Below are 11,582 nucleotides of genomic sequence, written 5' to 3' on the forward strand. Positions count from 1 at the left end.
TCGTGACGATGTTTTCCTAAGGCTTGAAGTCCTATTTGGAACATTTTCCTTGAATCTACGCAACATAGCCCATAACCGCTCGTTCATAAGACGATGGTCTTGTGCCAAAGATGCTAGACATCAAAGGAAAATAGGAATTGACTGAAATTTCTAGAAGGGTGAGTCTCAATTCTAGTTTTCTAAGATGGTCCATAGGAATTTCTAGAGCTAGAACCTAGGCTCTAAGGAGGAGAAGAAAAGACCTCACAAAAATGAGGTCAACAACATCATACATCTATTACTTATATCATGCATATCTTTCTTATATGTCTATCTTACATGTCAACCTTACATATAATGTATATTTAAATATCATTCATCTCATGCATATTTTTCATGTATGCACATCTTTTCCTATTATCCTTGTCACGCATATCTATCCTATCAATATGAAGGATCTTTATCACTAACAGTGGAAATTAATTATCTCTTATTCTAACTGCATCATTAACAATTTAATATTCAAATAATATATGAAAAAGCCATTGAAAAAAATAATTAAAATTAACAAGCAGAAATTTGTATATTTATGCTTATTATTCTCGTCTTATATATATATTTACTCCTTATCTATTTATCTTGTTCAAATGTTTAATACCTAAAAATAATATTAAAACAATATAATAAGTTATCTAAAGATAATCCGTGAGTAATCACACTTCTAAAGTATAATAATTCAAGGAAATAAATTTAATTTGCATGTTGAACTTCTATAAGAAATCCTATAATATGTTGATCTTTCATATTTATATATTTATAAGCAATCTGATATATGCTAATAAACAATTTGATTTATGTGTATAAAGAATCTGATATATGTTAATGTATGCATCAATGACTTTTTCTAAATAAAAGTATTCAATCTTCTATAAATATTTATTTTAACTTTACTTTTACTTTATACGTATGCATTTGTCTCTGTGAGGGTCACTTTCAATAAAACCTAACATACATTTAGTCAATATTGTTCCGTCGGCTCCCGTCGGCACAGCAGTTAGCGATCTACATATCGCAATTGTTTATAGTGGAAAGACCCTTACCTGCCCCTGACCAATATTATCATGTTGGCACAACTATTAATAATGTAAACATTATGATTGTCTGGAGAGGTAAGCTCTGGTCTACTCGCCCTTAGCTGATATTATTCCGTCAGCACAGAGGTTAGAGATCTAACCATCAAAATTGTCTGTGGTGGCAGAAAAACTATACGCCCGCGGGTACAATGACGTCATTCGCTTATATCATTAAAAGGTGAAATCTTTCTCTAAACATTCACATGTAAGCATTCACATATAAGTTATTTCATTCTTTATTCATACATTATTCTGAGACTTCTCTATGCATCTAGTAACATGCATATTTATATAGTTTTACAAATATTCAATAGACATATCTTTCATATCCTTTATATATCTATCTCATGCAAATCTCTTATATCTAGCTCATATATATCTCTTAATTATATCATGTATATTTTTCTAACATGTCTATTTTACATGTTTATTTTACATATAATATCTATTTAAATATCATTCATCTGATACATAACTTTCATACATGCACATCTTTTCTTATTATGCTTATCACGCATATCTGTCAAATCAATATGAAGGATCTGATAAAACTAGGGCATACATAAAGTCAAACATATAATCTGAAATAAAGAAGAAGATTACTGAAATTTAGAGAAACGCAATTACTCACCTCAATTGTCACACTTGATTCTTGATCTTCAGTAAGGCTGGAAGTTGCGGTAACTTCTATATTGAGCTCAATAACATATAAAACAAAATATTAAGCTTTAAGATTTAAACAATTTATGTTAATTGCATTAATCTTCTTAAATTATCATAAAAATACTTTGCCTAAATTAACGAGGTCGTTTACAGTGCATATCCACACTCTCACCTCGAGCCTGCAGTCCTGAACAAATAACATGGAACCGCAGTTAACTTGGAATTTAAGGATATCTTGGCTCATAAAATAATTTAACTGCTAAAACATACCTTAAACAACATTCTCGACAACTAGCACTTCTCTAAAGCGGCCAAATCAACTTCTCTGTCATTCTTATCATCCAAACTCTTTCATTAGTTGAATTCGTGCTAGAATACATTACGGAGCTTGTAAATCACATTTGACACTTTTAACATAAGATCGGCGCCTCCGACTGCTACTAGAAAGGAAAAAGAAACGAAAAACGAGACAAAAATCAAAATAGAACAAGAGAAAGAAAAAAACTCTCAAATAATATGAAATAGGGTTTTGTACTCACCAAAAAGACCCCAGAGCCCTAAAATTGAGATTGCGGCACTCTGCGGACCGCCCAATTGACGAACACGACTCTGCTACAGTGCAATCACGCAGAAGCTGGTGGAAAATGAAGGAATCAGGAGAACCTCTAGTGCGGGCGAAACTGAAAGAAAAGTGAGAGGAAACTGGAGATGGGGAGTGAGTCGCGACGTACCAGTGGTTGCTCGTTCCGTCTGCGGGCCTGCTGCGACACAACTCCTCACAGGAGCTTCTAACGAACAAAATCGAGAGGGAGAGGAGTATTGGAAGAGAGAGAAAGAAATGATGCGAAGGAATGTCAGCTGGCTATAGTGAAGCTGCAGGATTAATTAATTTTAATTAAAGTTAATTAAATTGAAATATTTAAAATTTTATATTTCTCAATTCATTCATAATTTACATAAAATGCTTTATATGAATTGATCAATTTTTCGTGTAGAATTTAATAAAATTATTTTGATTGAAATCTAAAGGGTGCGATAATTAGGGCGCATTGTATGTCACCAAAAATTTTATCAAATTTCTCAAAAATTGGTTATTACAGCAGCCAAAGTTGATTGCGCATCCGTAAGTTCACTCGACTCAGAGTGTAGCTTCATGCGACTCTCTTTCTATATCATCGCAGTAATGACCTCATCCACTGAAGGGATGATTGCCAAAGTTAAGAGGACAAATCTCCTCTGATCAAAGTCCAGGTTCAGATGGGCCAAAATTACATAGTCCTCATTTGTGTAAAAATCTCTCCTTTCTTGCACTCGGGGATCACCACAACTCGATATAGGTGAGAAGTGATCAAAATCTGCACATAGTCGCTCCAACTCTATAGAGTACTCTTGAATCGATCTCTCACCTTGAATCATTATCTCTATCTGACACTAAATTTTGGAATAGTGTCATGTGATTCTTAGCTCCAGCATAAATTTTATTCAGCTTTGCTCAGATGTCGCTCACCTTTCGAATGTCGTTTACTGATGAGACAATCAATGGAACTATCGAGTTGAGTAGCCAGGTGTAAAGCAAAGCATATGTGGTCCTACACTCATCTCTCTCAGCATTGTCACTCTTTGGCCATTAGATATCTTTTTAGTTTCTTCCTTACTAGAGCAACTTGATCCAACGTGACCAAATCAGATATGTGCTAAGTCCATAAAGTTATAAATCCACAGGAGAGAGTATAGCTTCACCTATGTCGAAGCACATGTTGAGATATTTTGAGTCTAGTTTCCCTATATGAGCCCGACCAAGTCCTTTAGAATTTCAGGATTTATCTTCCGATGCTCCAAACCTTAGGTCCCGCATTATCTCCATCTCCTGACATCCTCAATTTAACTATTCCCCAGCCTTCATTGTCCTCACGGCTTTGGTTTCATAAGCGTTTAACTCTACCCTGCACTGAGCTGCTCGAACCATTCTGTTGTGATCCAGCAACCAAAGGCATCATCAGTTTGATCCTAGGGCACAACCAAGCGTGTTGTCTAAATTCCGGGTCGCTCTAATCGTGGTATCCCAAGGATTCATGTTGCGATCCCTTCGCCATCGCCTAGTTAGCTCTAGTCATGATTATTTCATGATGATGAAGCGAAAGGAAGAGGAAAATCAGAGTTATGGGTCTTTGCACGTCAATCCCGACGATAAAGAAGCACAAATGATGACTGCTAGGGTTAGGGTTTTGATATCATAAAGAAGAATTGTTCAAAACCTGCTTTGTAATTTATAACATAGGCTTAAATAGGCTATTACAATGTTTTTACAAATAAACCCCTAGACTTTTTAAATATTTCCTTTTCACCAATAGGACACTAAATAAGGTCCAATTCTCCACAGAACTTCAAGAGATTACAATGTTACTTGATGGATGCTTCTTCTTCTTATATTGCTTCATCAACTAATCAATAGCAAGAAAACCAATACAACCCTATCATCTCAAGCCCTAAAAATATATGTTGTGGAGGAAACGAGGAGAACAAAATGATCATCTATTGCGCAAGCTTTCCGAAGCTCTTAGACAGCTTATTTGGAACAATCTCATGAAGATTTGCCTTCTTATCTCTCAACATAGTTCGTTCTTTATAGTCATTTGTTGTTTCATCAAAACTTGTTTTTCACCCTTCCACATAGATTCAAGTCTACTTCAATTTATTCTTCCCTTTCCTAGTGCAACTTCTTTTACACCATCTCACATGGGTGCTTATTTTTCAAAGTTCATTGGTCTCAGGGACCTCCAGGATTCCTAATTTTTTATGTTTTTGTCTAGCTACTCTTATTGAAATTTTGTATTTTTTTGAATTTCATTACATGCACATCTTAAAAAAGTATAATTAGATCATTTAAGAGAATTAGCATTAGTTAGAACTTTTGGCTCAGCTTTTTTTAATGAGTTTAGTTGGAGTATCATTTCTAAGTCTTCACGTGATTTGTTGGATAAGAATATAACTTCTTATATAAATAATACTCTGTATTTGAGTTCCTATGAAATTATTAGTCTAGTTGTCTTCCAGTCAACATTTTATTAGAAAATGAGTCATGATTATTATATGCGATGTTGATGAAACCATAGTTATCATGACTAAATGATTATAAGGCATGTGCACTTCTGCATATGAATTTTAATTGGCCTGCAGTAAGAATGGCAATTTTAAATATCAAAAAACCAAACAACCCCTTGGTTCAACAACAAAGAAAGTGCTCTCAAATTGATCCTCAAAACAGACAATGTTTTCATAGTTTAAAGTTTCATTATTTGAGAATCGTTTTTGGTTTTAAACCCCCACTTAACCCATATCCCCAGCCAAAAAAACATGCAAGATGCAGCTCACAGCTATATGTAGGTACCAAATTTAAACTCCATCCGAGTTCGCATATTAAACGATAGAGAACAAAAAAAGAACAATCGATTGATGACCAAAGAATCCCAATCGGGCAGTAGATAAGTTAAAATGAATCCAGTTAAAATAGCTTGATAGCATACATGAATCACAATGTTTCAAACTCTTGAACGGATCAGGATAGATTAGGAGCAAACCTTCGTCCTTAATGTACTGTGCAAAAGTATTGCAATCGGAGCAGAGAGCGAGGCCGGTGAACCCTAGATTTTCGCACTCCTTTGGACTGAGCTGGTCGCCAAGAGCAACGATTGGCGAGTAAACGAAAAGAAGAAGGAGAAGTGCGATGAATGGCAAGAGGTGCATCTCCCTCATAATCGAAAACGTAGTTGTGAAATCAATATTTCCCCGAGAAGAAAAACCACTTCGGCGTTCGAACGTGTGACTTGCTTCTAATGGTGAAAACAGGTTTTCTCTTCGTCCTCCCGGGGTTAGCCGCACCCTTGGTTCTCTGGACAAGAATAGGGGAGGTAGAAAGACTACTCGCGAATTAAGAAGAAATATTTGCCTATATCTCATGTTTTTTGATGTTATTCGAGGAGCTCATTTAGATAATTTTTTATTTATTTTCAATTTATTTTTGAATTATTTTTATAACTCCCTCTCAAATAATCCAAGGTTTTTATTTTTGAGTTATTTCTGAATTATTTCGATATTATTGAAAATAATCCAAAAATAACCTGAAAATAACTCAGAAATAACATCCGTCACACATAGAGCTACGTCAGAAGTCTGCACAGAAAATTATGTTATTTCGAAAACGGTTGTATCTTCTGAATGATTTAAGATGTGCGCTAATATGTGCAAAACTCTGTGTACATCTTAAGATATTTCTACCAATTAAGAGGGCTTGAGTGTGTAAATTGATGTCACATCATATTTTTTTTCTATTTAATAAAATTATATTTTATCTGTGTCCTTAAAAAATTATAGTTGCATCAGAAAAAAAATTGACTTTTCAAAAAAAAAAAAAATGTTAGGGCAAAGTAGACTTGAAAATAAGAAATAAGGGTTTTTATATATAAAAATCAAACTCTGTAATTTACGGAAAAATATTACATCAGTACTACACACGTAGAGTAACATGCGTACCCAATAAAATCACGCCACAATATCCCGCGCGACGCAGAAAAAAAACGGCGCAGTAACACGGGGAATATTCCCCCCGTGTTATTCATGTGTTATTGTGTGTTATTCATGTGTTATTGTATCCTGGAAATATTCCTGACACATCAATAACACATGAATAACACGCAATAACATATGAATAACGCGCAATAACACATGAATAACACATGAGGGAATATTCCTCGTGTTACTGTGCCATTTTTTTACTCTACCGCGCGAGATGTCGTGACGTATTTTGATTGGCTACGCACATTATTTTTAAGTGGATAGTAACTGATGTAATATTTCTTCGTAATTTACAGGTGAAAGATTTGACTGATTCTTTTTTGGCTCTTAGCACTTGATCTCATTGGAGCTCGGTATGTTTGCGGTTGGTAGCTACGGAGTTTTATTTTGACGGATCTATGTTTTTTACGATGGTATTTAGCTGTGGTCTCCCAATTCCCCACCGCTCGCTCGTAACTGGGCCGCTGATCTTCCCGCCGCCTTCCTCGTCTCCTGTGAAACCCTAATTGAAAATTCATTTCCCCTCGAGCTTCATCTCCCTCTGCCATACCTTTAACGGTATTCAATTGATCATTGTATTTTTTTTTTTTCTTAAATTTGATGAAAAAATAATAGAATTGAAATGGTTTGATTGCCTTGCATTTGTTGAAATGCAGAGCAGGGCATAAGAGGAAGAAGAAGACTGTTATTATTGTAGGCGTCGCTGGGGAGATTGCACTGCTGCTTCTGAGTCTAGTGTTTTTATTGGTTTGGGTAAGACAGAGAAGGCCATAAGAAACTAAGAGAGGTAAATTTAGTTGTTCTAGTTCTTATCATTTACAAGCGGTCATTTGCTTTGCATTTCTCTAAAATTGAGAAGTTTAGAATTATATTGAATATTTAAGTGGTTTGTTTTGCAAATAAGAATGTTTAGGTGTTACATATGTAAATAAATAAGAATTGTGAGGTATGTATGCAATGTGCTTGTGATATTTGATTTGGTTGGGCCACAAGGTGAGAACATAGTCACTGTAATACTATTATTCACTTAAATTTTGGGACATTGAACTAGTCAGACAACGAATGCACTTTATTTTTGTTATTTTATGAACATAATTATCATTGCTTTTGTTTTGTTATGGATGTGCTCGTGTGATTCATCTGTAGAAATGGATTTAACTGTGGAACAAGTTGAGTCGTTACAAATCACATTAAAATATGGTGGATATTAGTTAACAGCTAATAATCAACCAAGAATGAGATACGATGGAGGGAGGCAGAAAATGATTACAATTCAAAAAGATTAGGTGAATTTACAGATGTTAAAGGAAGAGGTTGATGTGATATGTCCTTGGCTCAAAGAACGTGAATTTGAGTTGCATTACCATAAAAGTGGAACATCGCCCAAAGAATATATTCATATTACCTGTGACGCTGAAGTTGTGGAAATGATTGGTCAGTGTAAAGGATATGTCCGAATGGAGGTAGTGATTATCACTCAAAATCAAAAAGATCTTGGGATGTGCCAGAAGGTGAACAACTCTAGATTGGTGGATCTGTGTTGGATAGTTATTGCACAAAATGTACTTTTAATTGTGCTGACAATGTTGAGAGAGGAATTTACAATGAGGAATTTCTTATTACAAAAATAGTATGTGAAAGTTAGCTGAAAGTTGGTGCTCGTTTTCATGATTCAGACCATTTCAGGCAAATTGTCTGCTCTTTTACAATTAAAAATAGCTTTGGGTTGAAGTTTCAAGCCAACCATAGATCCTGATTCGTTGCTTTATGTTCACATTATGGATCCTCTTGGAGAGTAAGAGCTACTCTATGTGCACATGAGAATCATTTTGAGGCAAGAAAATTAGAGCCAAGGTTTTCATGACACGGTGTGAGCTGAGCATGGAATAAAAAAGCAACAATATCTTGTGTAGCTCACGAGATAGAAGATATTGTGAAAATGAATCTTGACATCTCTCCAAAGCAAATAAATAACACTTTGAAGAATTTATATGGTCTTTCACTTCCGTACATGAAGTTATGCAAACAAAGAGAAGAAGCACGGAGTATCGTTTTCAGATCGGTTGATGATAATTATAAGTGGATACTTGCACTGAAAGCATAACTGATGAGTCGAAATCTTGGATCTCATATTTATACACATGTAGTAAGCAAGAATTATCTTTCAAAAGATTTTTTATTTGTTTTAAGGCCTCAATTGATGGATTTGTAGCTGGGTGTAGACATTTTATTGGCGTTGATGTTTGTCATTTGAAATCTAAGTACTTGAGTGTTCTTCTATCTGCAACTTTATTGGATGAAAATAATGGATTGTTTCCTGTAGCATTTGTTGTTGCTGAGACAGAGTCAAAAATACATGACAGTGGTTTTTTGAACAATTGCCCGAAGTAATTTTGTTTGAGCAACATAACTTTCATATCTGACATGGAGAAGGGCATCACAGAAGCTGGTAAGCTTGTATTTTCAAAAGCAGAACACACAGTATTTATTCATCATTTATGGAAGAATTTAAAAAAAAAAAATGTCTCATTATAAGGGCACTGGTAAAGTTGCAAGCTTGGTAATGTCTGCATCTAACTGCTTTAGCAAGGAGAAATTTGATGATATTATGAATGAGTTGAGTTATAGCTCCTCACAAGTGTTTGCATATTTACAGGTGTTACCATATAATTGGGATAGAAGTAATTTTTCTACTGAGATATACAATCATTATGACACAAATAATCTTGCTGAGTCATTTAGTGCATGGGTTGGTGAAGCTAAAAGAAAACCAGTGGTTGATTTAATTGGCATGAATTGTGCAAAACTTATGGAAGTAAGGGTGGTGAGAAAACTAAAGGCAAGCAACTGGAAGGGTGAGTTAGTTCCATGTGCCGAGGACTACTTGAGAGAAATATCGACTAAAAAAGAATAGGGGCTAGTACAACCATCAACACTTTACAAAGTTGAGATTGAAGGTAACCACGAAAGACATGAAGTGGATATCTATACTGGAGAATGTACTTGTACAGTGTTGCAAATTAGAGCTTTACCATGCATTCATGCATCGACATTCATTGGCACCAAAGAGCACTCTCTATGGCACACATATTCATGAGTATTACTACGTTTCCTAGGTTGTTTAATCGTATAAATTTCTTTATCTTTTGTTTCAGGTTAGTTCTGTTATATTGATTTCTTTGTTTCATTTGTAGGTACAAATTGCTTACGGGATTACTATATCAACTCTTTCAGAAAAAGAGCAGTGGAATATGCCAATAGATATACCACCTTCGTTGGAGTACCCAACACTGCAAGGCCAAGAGGTAGACCTAGAAAGAATATAATTAAAAACTTTATAGAGAACAGTGTTATAAAGAGAAGACATGTTCATAAATGCGGGCGATGCGGATTATGGGGCCACCATAGAACTACTTGCAAGAATTCGTTGAGTCAAGAAAGTTTGCAAGTGCTACATTGGAAATTCTACCAATGACTCAATGACTCGAACCATACGAGCTCTACTACTGAATTTTGGGCTAAACTACAAATAGGAAGGGGAGGTATGGAACAACCATATTGAGCGAAGCTGTACAGCTGCTATTTTTTTTGTAATTTTGGATTTGATTATTTTTTGGTGCTATGAAAGGAGTGGATTAATCTTTTAATGTTCACATCAAGAAATATTAACTAGCTGTTTCCAATTATTTTGTAAGCACTGACATGACAGATACAAAATCTTTCCTCATCATTTCAAAGATTTTTGACATTTGTTATTGCAAGCCTGTATCTACCAGTTCAATTGACCTCTACAGCATTGCACATCATTCATAAAGAAGGAGAAGAATCTGATAAGCCAATAGACAGTGCAGTGCTGAATTGCATGAAGCAATTCAGAGCAATGAATAAGATGAAACTTGCACTGAAGGCCATTAACATCATTATTAATCATGTTTATATTGATATTTATTTTCTTAATTGTAACATTAATCTGAATTAGAGAGCATAATTTGATTGTTGAAGGACATTGCGGAGATCTTACTTAATTATTGCAAGGATTTTATACTATTATTTTGAATATCTATGATGGATTTAAGTAGATGGTTAAGTTATTAATTACGATTTAGTAATTATAGTTAAGCATTTAACACTTTTCATTGTTGCTTGTTTTATTACAGGCACCATTGGTAATATTGAGCTCTTCACTGCTACCATGCATCAACATAAACTGGAGAGAGATGAACACTTATATAAATCTTTTCAGTACGTAAAAATTTAAGTTTAGTTGTTAGATATGTAAATACATACATAGGAATGGAATTGAGTGTTATGTAAGCATTTATCTGAAAATATGATTTTTTGTAGGAAGCCACAGCTCAGTGAAATATTACTTATTTTTAACAGTTTCTGAAGAAGTTTGAATTGATCACCCTGTAATATAGTTGTTATGAATGATTTGGGTGGTATAAACGTAGACAAGCAAAGGTTAGGTGTTCGATATGCAAATATATAAGAATTGAGTGGCATGTATGTATGTAAAAAATGATCATGGTTATTGAATTTGTTACAGATTATACCTTGAACAAATGACAATAAGAACTTGCTCAGGTTTCATGTCTTTGCTGTACATTATTATAAGTGTATTGAAGGTATCATCATTCAAGCTCAACCCAGCCTCTACAATTCTATGATAAATCTCCAAACTGTTCTTAAAATCTTCAATTTTTGTGTACATCTTTAGCAGAGCATTGAAGATAACTATGTCTGGTTTTAAGCCTGCCTCTTCCATCTCAACAACCATCAACTCAATATCTCGTAGTCGTTTTGCATGACAAAACAATTCAATCATACTGCAATAAAGCTGTAAATTTTGTAATGTTTTACAAAGGTATGTTTGTAAATCATTTTTTTTTTGTTTCTCTGGAATGGGGGCACTTGCCATAGGCTCAGCTAAAACTTTGCAGCTATTATGGAGGTCCCATGATGGAAGATGAATTTACACACGTAGTACATGGTTCTTATATATTTATATATCTCACATGGTGTAATGTGAAACTATGAAAGATTAGGTGTGAGATGTGTAAAAACATAAGAATTTTGTGCTATTAATTTAGAATTTGTACACAATTAGATTATTTTGTTCAAATTAAGGTGATGAATTTAATGTCTTGTCGAGCTTACAAAAAAATATTCCGCCTGGATGGCCAACCATCGACGGCCACTTTGACCGCCAAAGACTTGTATGGCGACGTGGCC

General features: G+C 34.6%; 1 protein-coding gene and 2 long non-coding RNA genes across 5 annotated transcripts in view; 1 reads left to right on the plus strand and 2 right to left on the minus strand.

The window, feature by feature from the left end:
• Positions 1-5,702, minus strand: part of LOC110021042 (selenoprotein F) — a 36,593-nt gene extending 30,891 nt beyond the window's left edge. For both annotated transcript variants that reach the window (XM_020719369.1, XM_020719370.1), the window contains exon 1: positions 5,354-5,702. In XM_020719369.1, coding sequence (XP_020575028.1) covers positions 5,354-5,528 — 175 coding nt within the window. In that variant the 5' untranslated portion in view covers positions 5,529-5,702. The remainder of the gene's footprint in view (positions 1-5,353) is intronic.
• On the minus strand, positions 1,895-2,396 carry LOC110021043. The gene is made up of 3 exons (XR_002293597.1): positions 2,315-2,396; positions 2,046-2,212; positions 1,895-1,962 (listed from the first exon to the last, which is right to left on the minus strand). It is a non-coding gene; the product is annotated as an uncharacterized LOC110021043 (long non-coding RNA).
• Positions 5,703-6,670: 968 nt separating the features above from the next.
• Positions 6,671-11,322, plus strand: LOC110021053. 2 transcript variants are annotated; one of them, XR_002293598.1, is made up of 7 exons: positions 6,671-6,905; positions 7,004-7,134; positions 9,542-9,889; positions 10,505-10,589; positions 10,692-10,811; positions 10,897-10,975; positions 11,068-11,322. It is a non-coding gene; the product is annotated as an uncharacterized LOC110021053 (long non-coding RNA). The 2 variants fall into 2 exon arrangements; XR_002293599.1 differs by having other exon boundaries at positions 11,071-11,322.
• Positions 11,323-11,582: the final 260 nt, after the last annotated feature.

Source organism: Phalaenopsis equestris, unplaced genomic scaffold (genome assembly GCF_001263595.1).
Source record: "Phalaenopsis equestris unplaced genomic scaffold, ASM126359v1 Scaffold000118, whole genome shotgun sequence".
NCBI classification, from domain to species: domain Eukaryota; kingdom Viridiplantae; phylum Streptophyta; class Magnoliopsida; order Asparagales; family Orchidaceae; genus Phalaenopsis; species Phalaenopsis equestris.